The sequence below is a fragment of the Macaca mulatta genome, chromosome 14, assembly GCF_049350105.2.
Source record: "Macaca mulatta isolate MMU2019108-1 chromosome 14, T2T-MMU8v2.0, whole genome shotgun sequence".
Lineage (NCBI taxonomy): Eukaryota > Metazoa > Chordata > Mammalia > Primates > Cercopithecidae > Macaca > Macaca mulatta.
In genome coordinates, this window is record NC_133419.1 from 59,562,118 (window position 1) to 59,574,662 (window position 12,545).

The 12,545-nt window shown below is 44.4% G+C and overlaps 1 protein-coding gene across 41 annotated transcripts in view; it reads left to right on the plus strand.

The window, feature by feature from the left end:
• Window positions 1–12,545, plus strand: part of FHIP1B (FHF complex subunit HOOK interacting protein 1B) — a 32,802-nt gene that overhangs the window by 5,950 nt on the left and 14,307 nt on the right. For 20 of the 41 annotated variants that reach the window (XM_077960754.1, XM_077960752.1, XM_077960755.1 and 17 more), the window contains 8 exons: window positions 3,970–4,298; window positions 4,429–5,067; window positions 5,439–5,597; window positions 5,790–5,876; window positions 6,078–6,245; window positions 9,688–9,767; window positions 9,975–10,138; window positions 10,587–11,366. In XM_077960754.1, the coding sequence (XP_077816880.1) occupies window positions 4,161–4,298; window positions 4,429–5,067; window positions 5,439–5,597; window positions 5,790–5,876; window positions 6,078–6,245; window positions 9,688–9,767; window positions 9,975–10,138; window positions 10,587–11,366 (2,215 nt within the window). In that variant the 5' untranslated portion in view covers window positions 3,970–4,160. 41 annotated transcript variants of the gene reach the window in all.

Below are 12,545 nucleotides of genomic sequence, written 5' to 3' on the forward strand. Positions count from 1 at the left end.
TCTTCATGTTCAGATTTGCGTGAAGTAGCACCCATCCTTTATTTATTACTCTATTCTTCCTTTCTCAGAGAAGGTGTCTTACCTATTTTTCTGAATATACCTGATTTTAATGTCATTTATCTCTATCTTATTTATTTATAAATTGTCCCTTTCTTCAGACTACTTCTCTCACTTAACAGATACCCTTATAACTCCCCATCCTACAGCAAAACCAAAATGCTTTTTCTTGACTCCCCTTACCACAACTTCTTTAAGCTATTGCCCCGGTTTTTTTTTTTTTTTTTTTTTTTTTTGAGACGGAGTTTCACTCTTGTTGCCCCGGCTAGAGTGCAATGGCGTGATCTTGGCTCACCACAACCACTGCCTCCTGGGTTCAAGCGATTCTCCTGCCTCAGCCTCCCCAGTAGCTGGGATTACAGGTGTGCACCACCACACCCAGCTAATTTTGTATTTTTTAAATAGAGACGGAGTTTCACCATGTTGGTCAGTCTGGTCTCAAACTCCTGACCTCAAGTGATCTACCTGCCTTGGCCTCCCAAAGTGCTGGGATTACAGGCATGAGCCACTGTGCCCGGCCTGCCCTATTTTTATCCTTTCTCATTTCACTGAATTTCCTGAAAGTACATCTTACTTTTCGATTCCTATACTTTAACCAACTAATTTGACTAAGTTTGTAAAAAACTTGATTATGCCATTTTCAGTCTTCATTCTACTTGATCTTTCTATAGAACTATACACTATGGGCAACCTCCAGTTTCTTGAAACTTCCTTTCTTTGATGTCTAGATCATCATTTCTTGGATTTCTCCTTTTATTTCTGGCTACCTTCAAAGTCTTCTTTAAAGACTCCTCCTTTTTAACTTTCCTACATCCTGGTTTTCCCCAGGATTTTACCCTTACCTCCTTTATGATCTGCTGTTCTCCTTGCATAATTCCATCTACTTCCATAGTTTCATAGTTGCCTATAAGCTGCTAACTCTTGAATTTATATCTTTTGTCTTGATTTTATTCATTATCTCAAGTATGGTATTCCTGCTTGCTTTCTGGACATCATGAATATCCTGTAGATATCTCAAAACTTAACATACTCAAAACTGTACTCAACCTCTTTTCTAAAACACAGTTCCCCTTCTTACGTGTTTCTAGTCTGTTAATGGCTTTATCTTTTACTGAATCTCCTATACTTCCTATGAGAGTCTTCTCTCATTCCCCATTTATTTGCCAGATCTTATTGCTTTTACTTTGCGGTTAATTTAAATCTGGAGGCAGATACTCTGCATTTGCATTTTAGTCCTGTCACTTACTAGCTGGGTATGTTGGGCAATTTATTTAACCTCCCTGGGGTTTGATTTCCTTATATGTAAAATGTGGATAATAATACTTAAATGAGTTTTTATGAGGTTTAAATTAGCTACTTCGTGTAGTGCTGGAATGGAGCCTGGCATGTAGTAAATATATGTTTGCTGTAATAATTATTAATTCAGCATTCACTTTTGCAGGCATATTTGAGTTCAGGCTCTATGTTTGCACTGGGATATCAAAGAAAAATGAATGATATTTTTATTTTGTCAAGGAACTTGCTATTGATTGGCAGAGGTGTTACTGGTATAAATAATTTCAGTATTGCATGGAACATATTAAGATAGAGTTGAATCTCAGATTTATCTTTCCTGATATTTCTCTTACTACCATAGTTGATGCCTTACTTTTTTATTTTCAAATGTACTATTGAAACAGCTTCTTATAAATTGTCCACTGCAATCCATCTCTCTTTGCTCCACCTTATACTGTTATCTGATATATTTTTGAAGGCCAATCTGATCTTATCATTTTCATGTTTAAAAACCTCCTTTGTTTCTAGGGTGTCAATAAGTAAAACCTAAACTCCTTAGCATAATATTTAGTGATATTTATAACCTTCACCCATATTTACCCTTCAACTAATGTTGTGCTTCTCTTCCCTGAATAGTCTGTGATTAAGGCACACTAAATTTGCAACTGTTCTTTGAATTTGTCATGTTCTTTCACAGTACCATAGTTTTGTACATAATGTTTTTAATATGAAGAAAACCTTTTCTTCTGCTCTCTACTTAATTAGTATCTCATTATAAGTTCAATATTAACTGTGTGGGACCCTCTAATAGCACCCCAGGCAGAGTTAGTTGCTTTCCTTCATGCCCCCTGACACTTTTTATAAATACCTTTATTTACAATATTTGTTGGATTTACGTTTATGCTACCTCAACTGTTTTTATCCATCTTTGTTATTTCCAGTGCTTACTTAGAACAGTGACCAGTATTTTATCCATATGGAGGTACGTTGAGTTAATCAATGAGTAAGCCCTACCTGCTCTTTAGGACTGGCCCCTCCCTTTGTAAGACTCACCTATTCTATAGAAATTTTCCTTAAACATAGTTGCTACCTTCCTTTAGTTGTGAGCTGGAAATTGTGTGAGAGAGTATCTGGGTGAAGGGAGATGTTGTTAATATAACCTTAGGGCAAAATGTGGGGCTGGTGCCAGGTCTCTGGATTCCTTCAGCCTTTGTTGAGTATAAAGAGGAAGGACAACTGAACCACCCCTTTCCTCTCCAGGTTTTACGCTTGTGAGAGACAGTACTGATGAGGGTGTGGTGGCTGTAAAGGAGAAGGAAACATAGTTCCTTGCAATAGCTACTTGGTGCTTTTTTCCTTTTTCTTGTGAGGATATCTTAACATTTTCTTGGGAGTGAGTTTTGGATGTGTCTGGCAGCAGTGGAGATGGGAATGTGTCTGTCTTCCTTAGTGGAAGGGAAACAGCTCTGCTGTATTGGTTGGCTCTGAATTCTTCCTCTTAAGAGTATTCAGTCAGTTAAGGGTCTATTTGCTCATCTCCCATGGGTCACTGGGTAGGTTTCTAGGGAAGCACCTGTGATAGACAGAAAGACATTTCTTCTTCAGTAGTCCCAGAGGGCTAGAGTCAGATCAAGGCTGGATTTCTTGACTGGTTGTTCATTCATTCATTCATTCATTCATTCACTCACTCATTTACTTCAGCATTTATACATTCAACAAATATTTATTGAGTCCCTAGGCCCTGGGGATACAACAGACACAATAAGATAAACCCTGCCCTCCAAGAAGCTACCTAATGTGTGGAAGATAGACAAATAAATAAATCATTTCCGAGAGTGAAACTGCTAAGAAGAAAGGATTAGGAAGCTAGAGAGTGAAGGTGAGAAGATGTGCTATTTAGATAGAATTGTTAAGCAGGGCCTCTCTGGGGAGATAACATTTGAAAACAAACAAACAAACAAAAAAATGAGCAATGACAGCAATGTGAAGAGCAGGAGAAGGACATTCTAGTCTAGGCAGAGGGAACAAAAAGTATTCAAGAAGGCCTGTGTCACTAAAGTGTGAGTGAGAAGGAGAATGGTAGGAAGTTATACAGATTACATTATTTAGGCTCCTGTAGGCCAAGATAAGGAATTTGAACTATTATAGTGTGTTAGGAAATTATTGGAGAGTATTCAACAGAGGACAGGTCATATAATTTAGGTTTTAAAAATATCACTCTGGTTGTTGTGATAACTCTCAGGAGGATAATAAAGGAATCATGGAGGCCAGATTGGAAGCTACTGCAATAGTGAGACCTATTTTGAAGGTAGAGATGATAGGGTTTGCTGATGAACTGGATATTGGAAGTAAAGAAAAGAAAAAAGAAGGATAATGTGCACGTTTTCAGCTTGAGCATTTAGGTGAATTTTGGTATCATTTTCTTTTGAGATGGAGAAAGTTGAAGGAGTAACAGGTTTGGTGGTAGAAATCTGAGTTCTGTTTTAGACATGTCAGTTGCTGACTGTGTGTGTGCGCGTGTGCGTGCGTGTGTGTGTATGTATGTATAGGTGTGTGGAGTTTTCAGTGGGGTGGTGGGTCTGAGTTCTGGAAAGTGAGCTTCTATTTATCCCTTCCATTATCTCTTCTCTGAATTAGATTTAGAAATCTGGACTGGCCAGTGACCTCATGGCTTGCCATTCCAGCCTGGTATAACCTCTGGCTCCATGGGCAGCTACTGGCTCCTACAGACCGGATGAAGCAGACTGGAGACGCAAGTGGAGAAAACCTCCAGCTGGCAAATCCTCAAAGTACAGGCCTCTGGCTGCCAGTCCTGCCCAGCCTGCCTCATGGAGAGGATGAATTGGCTGAGCAGACTGGCCTCCCGGGGCCCTGGGCACCGTATACCTCAAGGGGCCAATCTTCAAACCCCAGTCATGGCTGACCCTGAGACCTGCCTCATGGTCTTCAAGAATCACTGGTCCCAGGTAGGAGACTGTATGGCACAGGGCTTCGTCTGCTGACCACCTGAGTTCTCCCAACCTTCTGTATTCTCCTCATCCCATTTAGTCACCTTATCAACTTAGATTCCTTCCATCTTCTGTCCTTTTTCTCTAGGTGGTGCGAATCCTGGAGCGGCAAGGCCCTCGGGCAGCTCCTGGGGGTGCAGATGATCTCAGTGCTGTGCGCAACCACACTTACCAGATGTTGACACTGCTGGCAGAGGATCGTGCAGTTCCTTCGACCCCCACAGGCCCTGGCCCCCTGCTGGAGTTTGCGCTGCACGAGGATCTGCTGACCCGTGTGTTGACATGGCAGCTGCAATGGGATGAGCTTGGGGATGGGGTCGAGGAACGGCGGGCTGAGCAACTGAAACTATTCGAGATGCTAGTGAGCGAAGCTCGCCAGCCACTGTTGCGGCATGGTCCAGTTCGTGAGGCTCTGCTCACTCTGCTGGATGCCTGTGGCCGCCCTGTGCCCAGTAGTCCAGCACTGGATGAAGGCTTGGTGCTACTTCTCAGCCAGCTGTGTGTTTGTGTGGCCCAGGAGCCTTCATTGCTCGAGTTCTTCCTGCAGCCACCTCCTGAGCCTGGAGCTGCTCCCCGTCTTCTTCTCTTTTCTCGCCTTGTCCCTTTTGTACATCGAGAGGGCACCTTGGGCCAGCAGGCCCGTGATGCCCTACTTCTTCTCATGGCTTTGTCAGCTGGGAGCCCCACTGTGGGCCGCTACATCGCGGATCACTCTTACTTCTGCCCGGTTAGCACCCCCTGGCATGGAGGGTAGGGTATGGCATGTAGATACTGGACAGCACCTTCCTATCCAGGAGAGGGGGAGAGGCTATGTACCAGGGCCCGTTCCTCTAGGAAATAGTTCCTGGATTTGAAAGCAGCCCCCTGGAGTTGTAGTGGGGATGAGTCATGGGCTTAGATGGATAGGGCAGATACTAAGGCTTTTCGTAGGCTCGTGAATTCTAGGTGAGTTTCCAGCACATTGGGTAGCCAAATGCTTGCTTTGGTAATAACTTATACCCCTATTCCCATCAAAAGTCTGGATTAATAGCTCCCCTATTCCACTTTCTATATTTTATAAATATATTTTATATATGAGGCTTTGGTAACTTCTCATAGGTGCTGGCCACAGGGCTCAGTGCCCTGTACTCATCACTGCCTCGAAAGATTGAGGTTCCAGGGGATGATTGGCACTGTCTGCGACGGGAAGACTGGCTGGGAGTGCCAGCCCTTGCACTCTTCATGAGTTCCCTAGAGTTCTGCAATGCAGTAATTCAGGTAGGACTGGAGTTTCCTGGAAGTCTGGCCCTTGATCATTCTTGGGAGATGAGGTAGGAAGGGATATATTCCCTGGAGTTCTGTCATTTTTCCATCTTGGAAGTAGGGTGCCTCTCTGTAGTGCACTGTTCTACTCCCTTCCAGGCAGTGGTTGCCTCATAACCCTCCCGGTTCTTTCTTACACTCCTACAGGTGGCTCACCCCCTGGTGCAGAAGCAGTTGGTTGATTATATCCATAATGGGTTCCTGGTGCCTGTCATGGGTCCTGCCTTGCACAAGGTGAGAGTCCTGGGTGGCAAGGCAGATAAGGGGCTAAGCTGCAGTGGTAACTTCAGTGCCAGGACTAATGTAGGAGGTGGTGGGTAGAGTACTCCTCCCTTTTCCCCTGTCTGCTCCTGATTTGTCTTAGAATCCAGGGAGCATGGCCCTGTATGTGCAGGGAAGCTGTACATTTCCAGACTTTCCCTTCTTTTTGTCCAGACCTCTGTGGAGGAGATGATCGCCAGTACCGCCTATCTGGAACTTTTCCTACGGAGTATCTCAGAGCCTGCTTTGCTCCGTACCTTCCTGCGATTCCTGTTGTTGCACCGGCATGACACCCACACCATCCTCGACACCCTCGTTGCCCGTATTGGCAGCAACTCCCGGGTATGGCCCTTACCCCTGTCCGGGCTTACGTGGATGAGCCATCTTCTCTCTCTGACCTTTGTTCTGGGAGGGTATTCCTGCCCTTCTTTTACCTTTATCTCCAGCAGTCACCTCAAAATTAAGTGGCATTAACTTTCCAGCATTAAACTTTTAACCATTTCGGGTACATATTTTAATCTATTCCCCTGCTTTTATAATAGATGAATCTAGAACACAGTCACCTTTTCTGGATGACTTTGGCTGTTCATCATGACTATAGGTTTTGCTACTGTACTGTGTTTGTAATGTAGTATTGGCCTGAGTTCTCTTAAACTGTTTGTCACTCTGTGGCCTGCTATGGGTGACTTGAGAGCACTTTAGGTTATGTGTCTGCTTTGATAGATGATCCAGGTGCTACTGATATGCTTACCTTCTTTCTTCTTTGGATTTGCTGCTTTTGAACTATTACTTGGAGCACTCATCCACCCATCTATCTACTTTTGCTCCTTCTTTCTAAACATTTTTATTGAACATTCACTGTGTGCCATACTGTTTGCTGGTACTGGAGATACAATGATAAATAAGGTAGACATTGTTGCTGCTGACTTCCTGAAGCTTACTTTGTAGAGAAGACAGACAAGCAAACACATTAATAAGTTGTGGTCAGGGTTATGAAAAACCTGCTTAGAAATAATAGGGTGGTCAAGGAAGACCTCTCTGAAGAGATGACATTGAACTGAGACATAAAGATTATAAAGGAGTTAACTTACTGATCAAATAGAAGAACAGAAAAACAAAGGGAACAGCATGCAAAGGACATCAAATGGGGGAAGGGCTTAACATGTTTGAGGAAATGAAAGACTAGAGGTGTAGTGAGCAAGGGGAAGAAAGGAATGAGATAAAAATAGAGGAGAAAAATTCAGATCATGCATGACCTGGAAGATCATGGCAAGAACTTTGGATATTAACAAATAGAAATATATATAACATGGGAGTGGATAGATTCCAAGTTATAAAGACTTAAGCCTTTCTAGGAGAATAAAGCATTAATTTTGCCATGGACTTCATGGCATTTATTTTGCCTCTGGGACCATTTTTGCTTCCTTTTTTTATTATAAGTTAAAGTTCCCTGGATCCATGTGTTTAAAATAGAAGTTCTTTCATCACTAAGGGCTCTGGAAAACTTCGAGATAATGAGGTACTTGGTAGTAGAGTTCCAGGTCAGTTTCCTGGATAGCTGTGTTTTGTATAGGTGCAGTTTCTGAAGCTAAGTTAGGGTGTATAAGAAATATTCCAGACTGATTGATTAAACCAGTGTTTACAAACCAAGTGTATACTTTAGAAACATCTATGAATCTTTGAAGATGGCAACTAATAACTACAACAGCTTCTGAGCTGTACCTCAGATTTCTTGAATCTTTGGGAGTAGGCTCAGGGCATGTGTATTTTTAAAATTTTCCAAAAAGTAATCATGATAGATGCCTTGGGTTAAGATTTATTGGAACCAATAGGGAATAGGTATTAAAGCTTTAATTTTACAAAGATACCAGAAGTATTTTTTTTCCCTCATTATGCTGAAATTAGGCCATGATTGGCCTCAGATTTTCCTGTTCATGTTTAGAGACAGTTGATTTTCTTTTTGAGGTTTTATCTGTTGTTTCTATCCATCTTCCTTTTGTCTTAACTTACCCTAATTTTGATTCTTACTTGCTATCTTTCATTTATTTTTAGTAGTTGTTTCTATTAGGCTCCCATTTGGTCCCCTGGTCTTAGGAGCCTTACATGTTCTTGGGATGTTTCTTCTTGGTTCCTGGTTCTTGGAGGAACAGATCTCTTCTAATTTCAGGATGCCCGTGTTGAACATGCAGATGCTTTCCTTTCCACTGTGGTCCTTTCAAGCTTGATTCTTTGGCTTGACTTTGTAACTTATATAGCCTGTGTGCCTTGAAGTGACTAATTTTGGCTAACCAGCCTGTGTTTATTTCCTATTGCTGTCATAACCAATTATCAAACCTAATGCTTAAAACAGATTTATTGTCTTACAGTTTTGTAGGTCATACGTATGACATGGATCTTGCCAGGCTAAAATCAAAATTTGGGGGGATGGGATCTGTGTCTGATCCCATCCTGAGACCCGATCTCCTTTCAGGAGGCCGTAGGGGAGGATCCATTTCCTTACTTATTTCTATTGGCAGAATTAATTTTCTAGCAGCTGTGGGATTGAGATCTCTGTTTTCTTGCTGGTTGACAACTGAAGAACATTCTCAGCCTGTAGAGCAACCAGATTCCTTGGCTCATGGCCCCCTTTCATCCATAGATAATAGATACCTGTGGATCTCTATTATCTGTGGATACCTAGGATAATCTCATCTCAAATTCCATAATCTTAATCACATTTGCGAAGTTGTCTCTGCCACATAAGGTGAAATATTTTTAGGGTCTGGAGATTAGGATGTGGACATCTTTGAGGGACCACTTTTCTATCTACTTACTACTTTTCAGTGAGTCTGAATTTTTTCATTGCTAGCTAAAGTGGTCATTTAGGATAGCCTTCTGAACATCCATGCTGTTCAAAATGTGAACTGCTATCATGTGTTTTTCTTGTTGTGTGGTTGACTTTTAATTCTCTCATGGTCATTTAGCAAATAATGAATGCCTAAACTGTTCAGGTAGTGCCCTAGACCAAGACCCATTTGTTGTATCTTCAGGGAGCTCAAGGTTTCTGACACACTTGCTATAAGGGAAGCTTAGAGATAGTGCTAGGAAGATTCAGAGAAGTGAGGGAGAGGTTACATTTGTGTTTTCTTTGCCTAGTCAGAGATGAACTAACCTTCTTCCTTTTCTAAAATTAAAGGTTTCCTTTAATCTTGACCCACCTACTTTTTCCTTTTCCTGTCAGCTGCCCTTGAGTTGTTCTTCATCCTGCCTTCTGAGAGATACACTAGTGTTAGAGAGGTGACTCAGACTTCATATTTGCAGCCCCACCTACTTCCCAGTTGGGAATCTTCCGGGTTCCCTCTAGTTTCTTATTGGTAGGCATTCAGTTACTGTGTTGCTACAGTCCCTTCTGGCAGGCATTCACTTAATTACCATGTTTCTGTTGTCCTGTTAGTCATTCACTCAATCACAGTATTTCTTAGAGTCTCTTCTCATGGACTTTCATTCAAGTGTTGCTGGAGTCTCTGCTGACCAGGTATTTGTAGCTAGAGAGTCTGTAGAAGTCCATTGGGTCTGAGATGCTTCATTTGTATGAACAGTAAAGTCTTGCTCACAAAGATCTTGTGATCATCTAGCTAATACTTGAATGACTTATGTGCTATGCGTGGTGCATGGGCCTCTAGGAGTTCCTCTAGGAGTGGTTGGTTGGCCAACTTGGGGTTGGGGGGTTCCCATTTGGTGAATGGCTTGGAGGGCAGAGAGCTCTTATGGTGACTCCCTTCCTCCCCTCCACTCCCCCACCCAGCTCTGCATGGTCTCTCTGAGTCTCTTCAGGACCCTCCTGAACCTCAGCTGTGAGGATGTCCTGCTGCAGCTGGTTCTCAGGTATCTGTTGGGGCAGGGCTGAGGGATGGCTGACCCTGAAGCCTCAGAGTCTTGTGCATTGCTGGGGCAATGGGCTGTATTGGGGTTGCTCATGAGTTTCCACTTAGAGCCTGGCTTAACCATACAGTTTCATTGGCCTGATGTTCTTCTAGGCCCTGTCCTTCCTTCCTGATCTACCCTGTGTCCCCTTTGTGTTGTCTTTCTCAGGTATCTTGTTCCATGTAACCACGTTATGCTGAGCCAGAAGCCAGCTGTGCGTGATGTAGACCTATATGGACGAGCAGCTGACAAGTTTCTCTCCCTAATCCCTCGCTGTTGTCGGCACCACGCCCCCAGCCCACCTCGTCCAGAGCATGCCTCATGGGCACGAGGTGGGCCTAGCAGAGAGACAGGGAGAAGGGAGGACATCACGGGTATGGCCTGGGTTCTGGGGGAGCGTAACAAGGATGGGCTGGGGTGAGGGGAGGAAGATGGCCATGAATGACATTCTGTCTTTGGGGAGGTTGATGAGGGTGTCTTGCAGGGAGGATCCTTAACACTCACCAAAGAAAATTAGAGTGGGACTTCTGGGCAAAGCTATTCTTGTTCTTCTCTCTAGTCGTATACTCTTCCTGTTTCCATTGTTTCTTCAGTGGTGATGGTGGTGAGTGGGAGTGGTGGATGAGGATAAGGTTAATTAGGAGGTTGGAGAGTTAGCTGTCTGAATAGGTTCAGTGTTTCTGCCTTCTTATTGTCTTCTTTCTTAGTCTCTCGAGGTGTCTTATCTCTCCTCCTGAACCTATGTCTCCTTGATTTCTCTTATATTTTTTCCCTTTGCAGGTCCTGGAAGCCCAAGTGTGGACTCCTCTTCTGTGGTGACAGTATCCCGGCCCTCCACACCATCTCGTCTGGCTCTCTTCCTGCGGCAGCAGAGCCTGGGTGGCTCTGAGTCTCCAGGCCCAGCCCCTTGCTCACCAGGGCTTTCTGCATCCCCAGCCTCCAGCCCTGGCCGATGGCCTACCCCTGCAGAGGAGCCTGGAGAGCTGGAAGACAATTACCTGGAGTATCTGCGTGAGGCACGTCGTGGTGTGGATCGCTGTGTCCGAGCCTGTCGTACCTGGTCTGCCCCCTATGATGGCGAGCGGCCCTCTCCTGAGCCCAGTCCTTTTGGCTCCCGGACTAAGAAACGCAGCCTACTGCCTGAGGAGGACAGGAACAATGTGGGGGAAGGGGAGAAGGAAGAGCTGGGGAGTAGGGGGCTGGCTGGGGGTGCAGGGGAGGGCCCTGGTCACCTGCCCCCTCTCCAGCTCAATGGAGTGCCAGGATCATGGCCTGAGGGGGCCAAGAAGGTTCGTCTGGTGCCAAAGGAGGGAGTTGGGGAACTGCTAGAGGGCACCTCCGAGGGCATGGCAGGACTGGAGGGCTTTGGGCAGGAGCTCCGGGAGCTAGAGGTGGCATTGAGCAATGGGGGAACTGGCTCAGAGTCCCCCTTAGAACCTCCACTGCCCCTTGAGGAGGAGGAGGCCTATGAGAGCTTCACCTCTCCCCCTGAGCCCCCTGGACCCTTCCTCAGCAGCCCTTTGCGGACTCTCAACCAACTGCCAAGCCAGCCCTTCACTGGTAAGCTACTTAGCCTAGGCCTTCCCTTCTGTGTACTCTTTGCATGTTCTCGACATGTTTGTGCTGGTTTCTTGGACCTCTTGGCCATGTCATTTCTGTGTACTTGCCTAGTCCCTTATCCATCCTGCTTGCATCACTTCCAGATACATGTCATGTCATACTTGTGTCCCTGTGTCTGTCTGTATGTCTTCCATGCTTGTGCTGGTTTGAGTATTGACTTATATCTGAGTCTTGTATGTCTGTCCTATGTGCATGTTCCTCCTCTTTCCTTAGTCTGGCCATTTCCTGTGATTTGTAATTAGGATATTCTGTGTTTGGTGTTTCCTGGTGAATCACAACAATATTTCTGAACCATATGGAAGATATATGTGCTGTCCTGTATGGAGAGGCACCTGTAAACACTCTCTATGCCATTCCCTCCAGTGTGTCTGGGTATTCGGTTTTCTGTCAGCTCTCCTGGGGCCTAGGGTTAACCTTCTGGTATTTTTCTCCCTACTCAGCTCCTTCCTCCCCATCTCTTTAAAGAAGAACTTGATTTCAAGTTTTTCCCGTTCACTTCCTTGTACCTTCTTGGTTACCATGACTGTCTACTAGCACTAAGACTGTCTTAAGCAGATGGGGTGCAGTCTCTTCGAAGGCAGATGACAAAACGTGGCCCTGAGCTCCCTGGTGGAGTTCATTTGGACTCTCAAGGATGCCCTGGAGCTAGACTTGATCTGAGTGGTTGGACTAACTCCTCTTTGTTTTTGTATGAGAGCCAGCTTGCCCCGCCATTCCAAACCTCAGGCCAGGAAAACCAGAAAACCAAACAAAAAACAAACCCACCTCTGAGAAATAATGGCTAAGGCTAAGATCACAGGCCTTGGATTATGCATACCTTACGTTTCCATCTCTGCTATAGATGCATATAAATCATTTACTACAATTATGGCACATTGTGAGAACTCAGCAAGTGGTAGCTTTTCACTAGGATCTCTGGGTGCATAGCAGATTTAAGTTGACTAAGGCAAACACTCATCTTCCATTTGTTCATAGGTTCATAGTCAGATTGTCATGCCTTGATAAGTTCATGTCCTGACTGGGCCTGGGAGATGCTGGCCATCCTGCTCATATAGCACCAGGGCTTCTGCCATGGAGTTGTGCCAATTCCCTCTTGCCTCCTACAAAAAATCTGTCTTT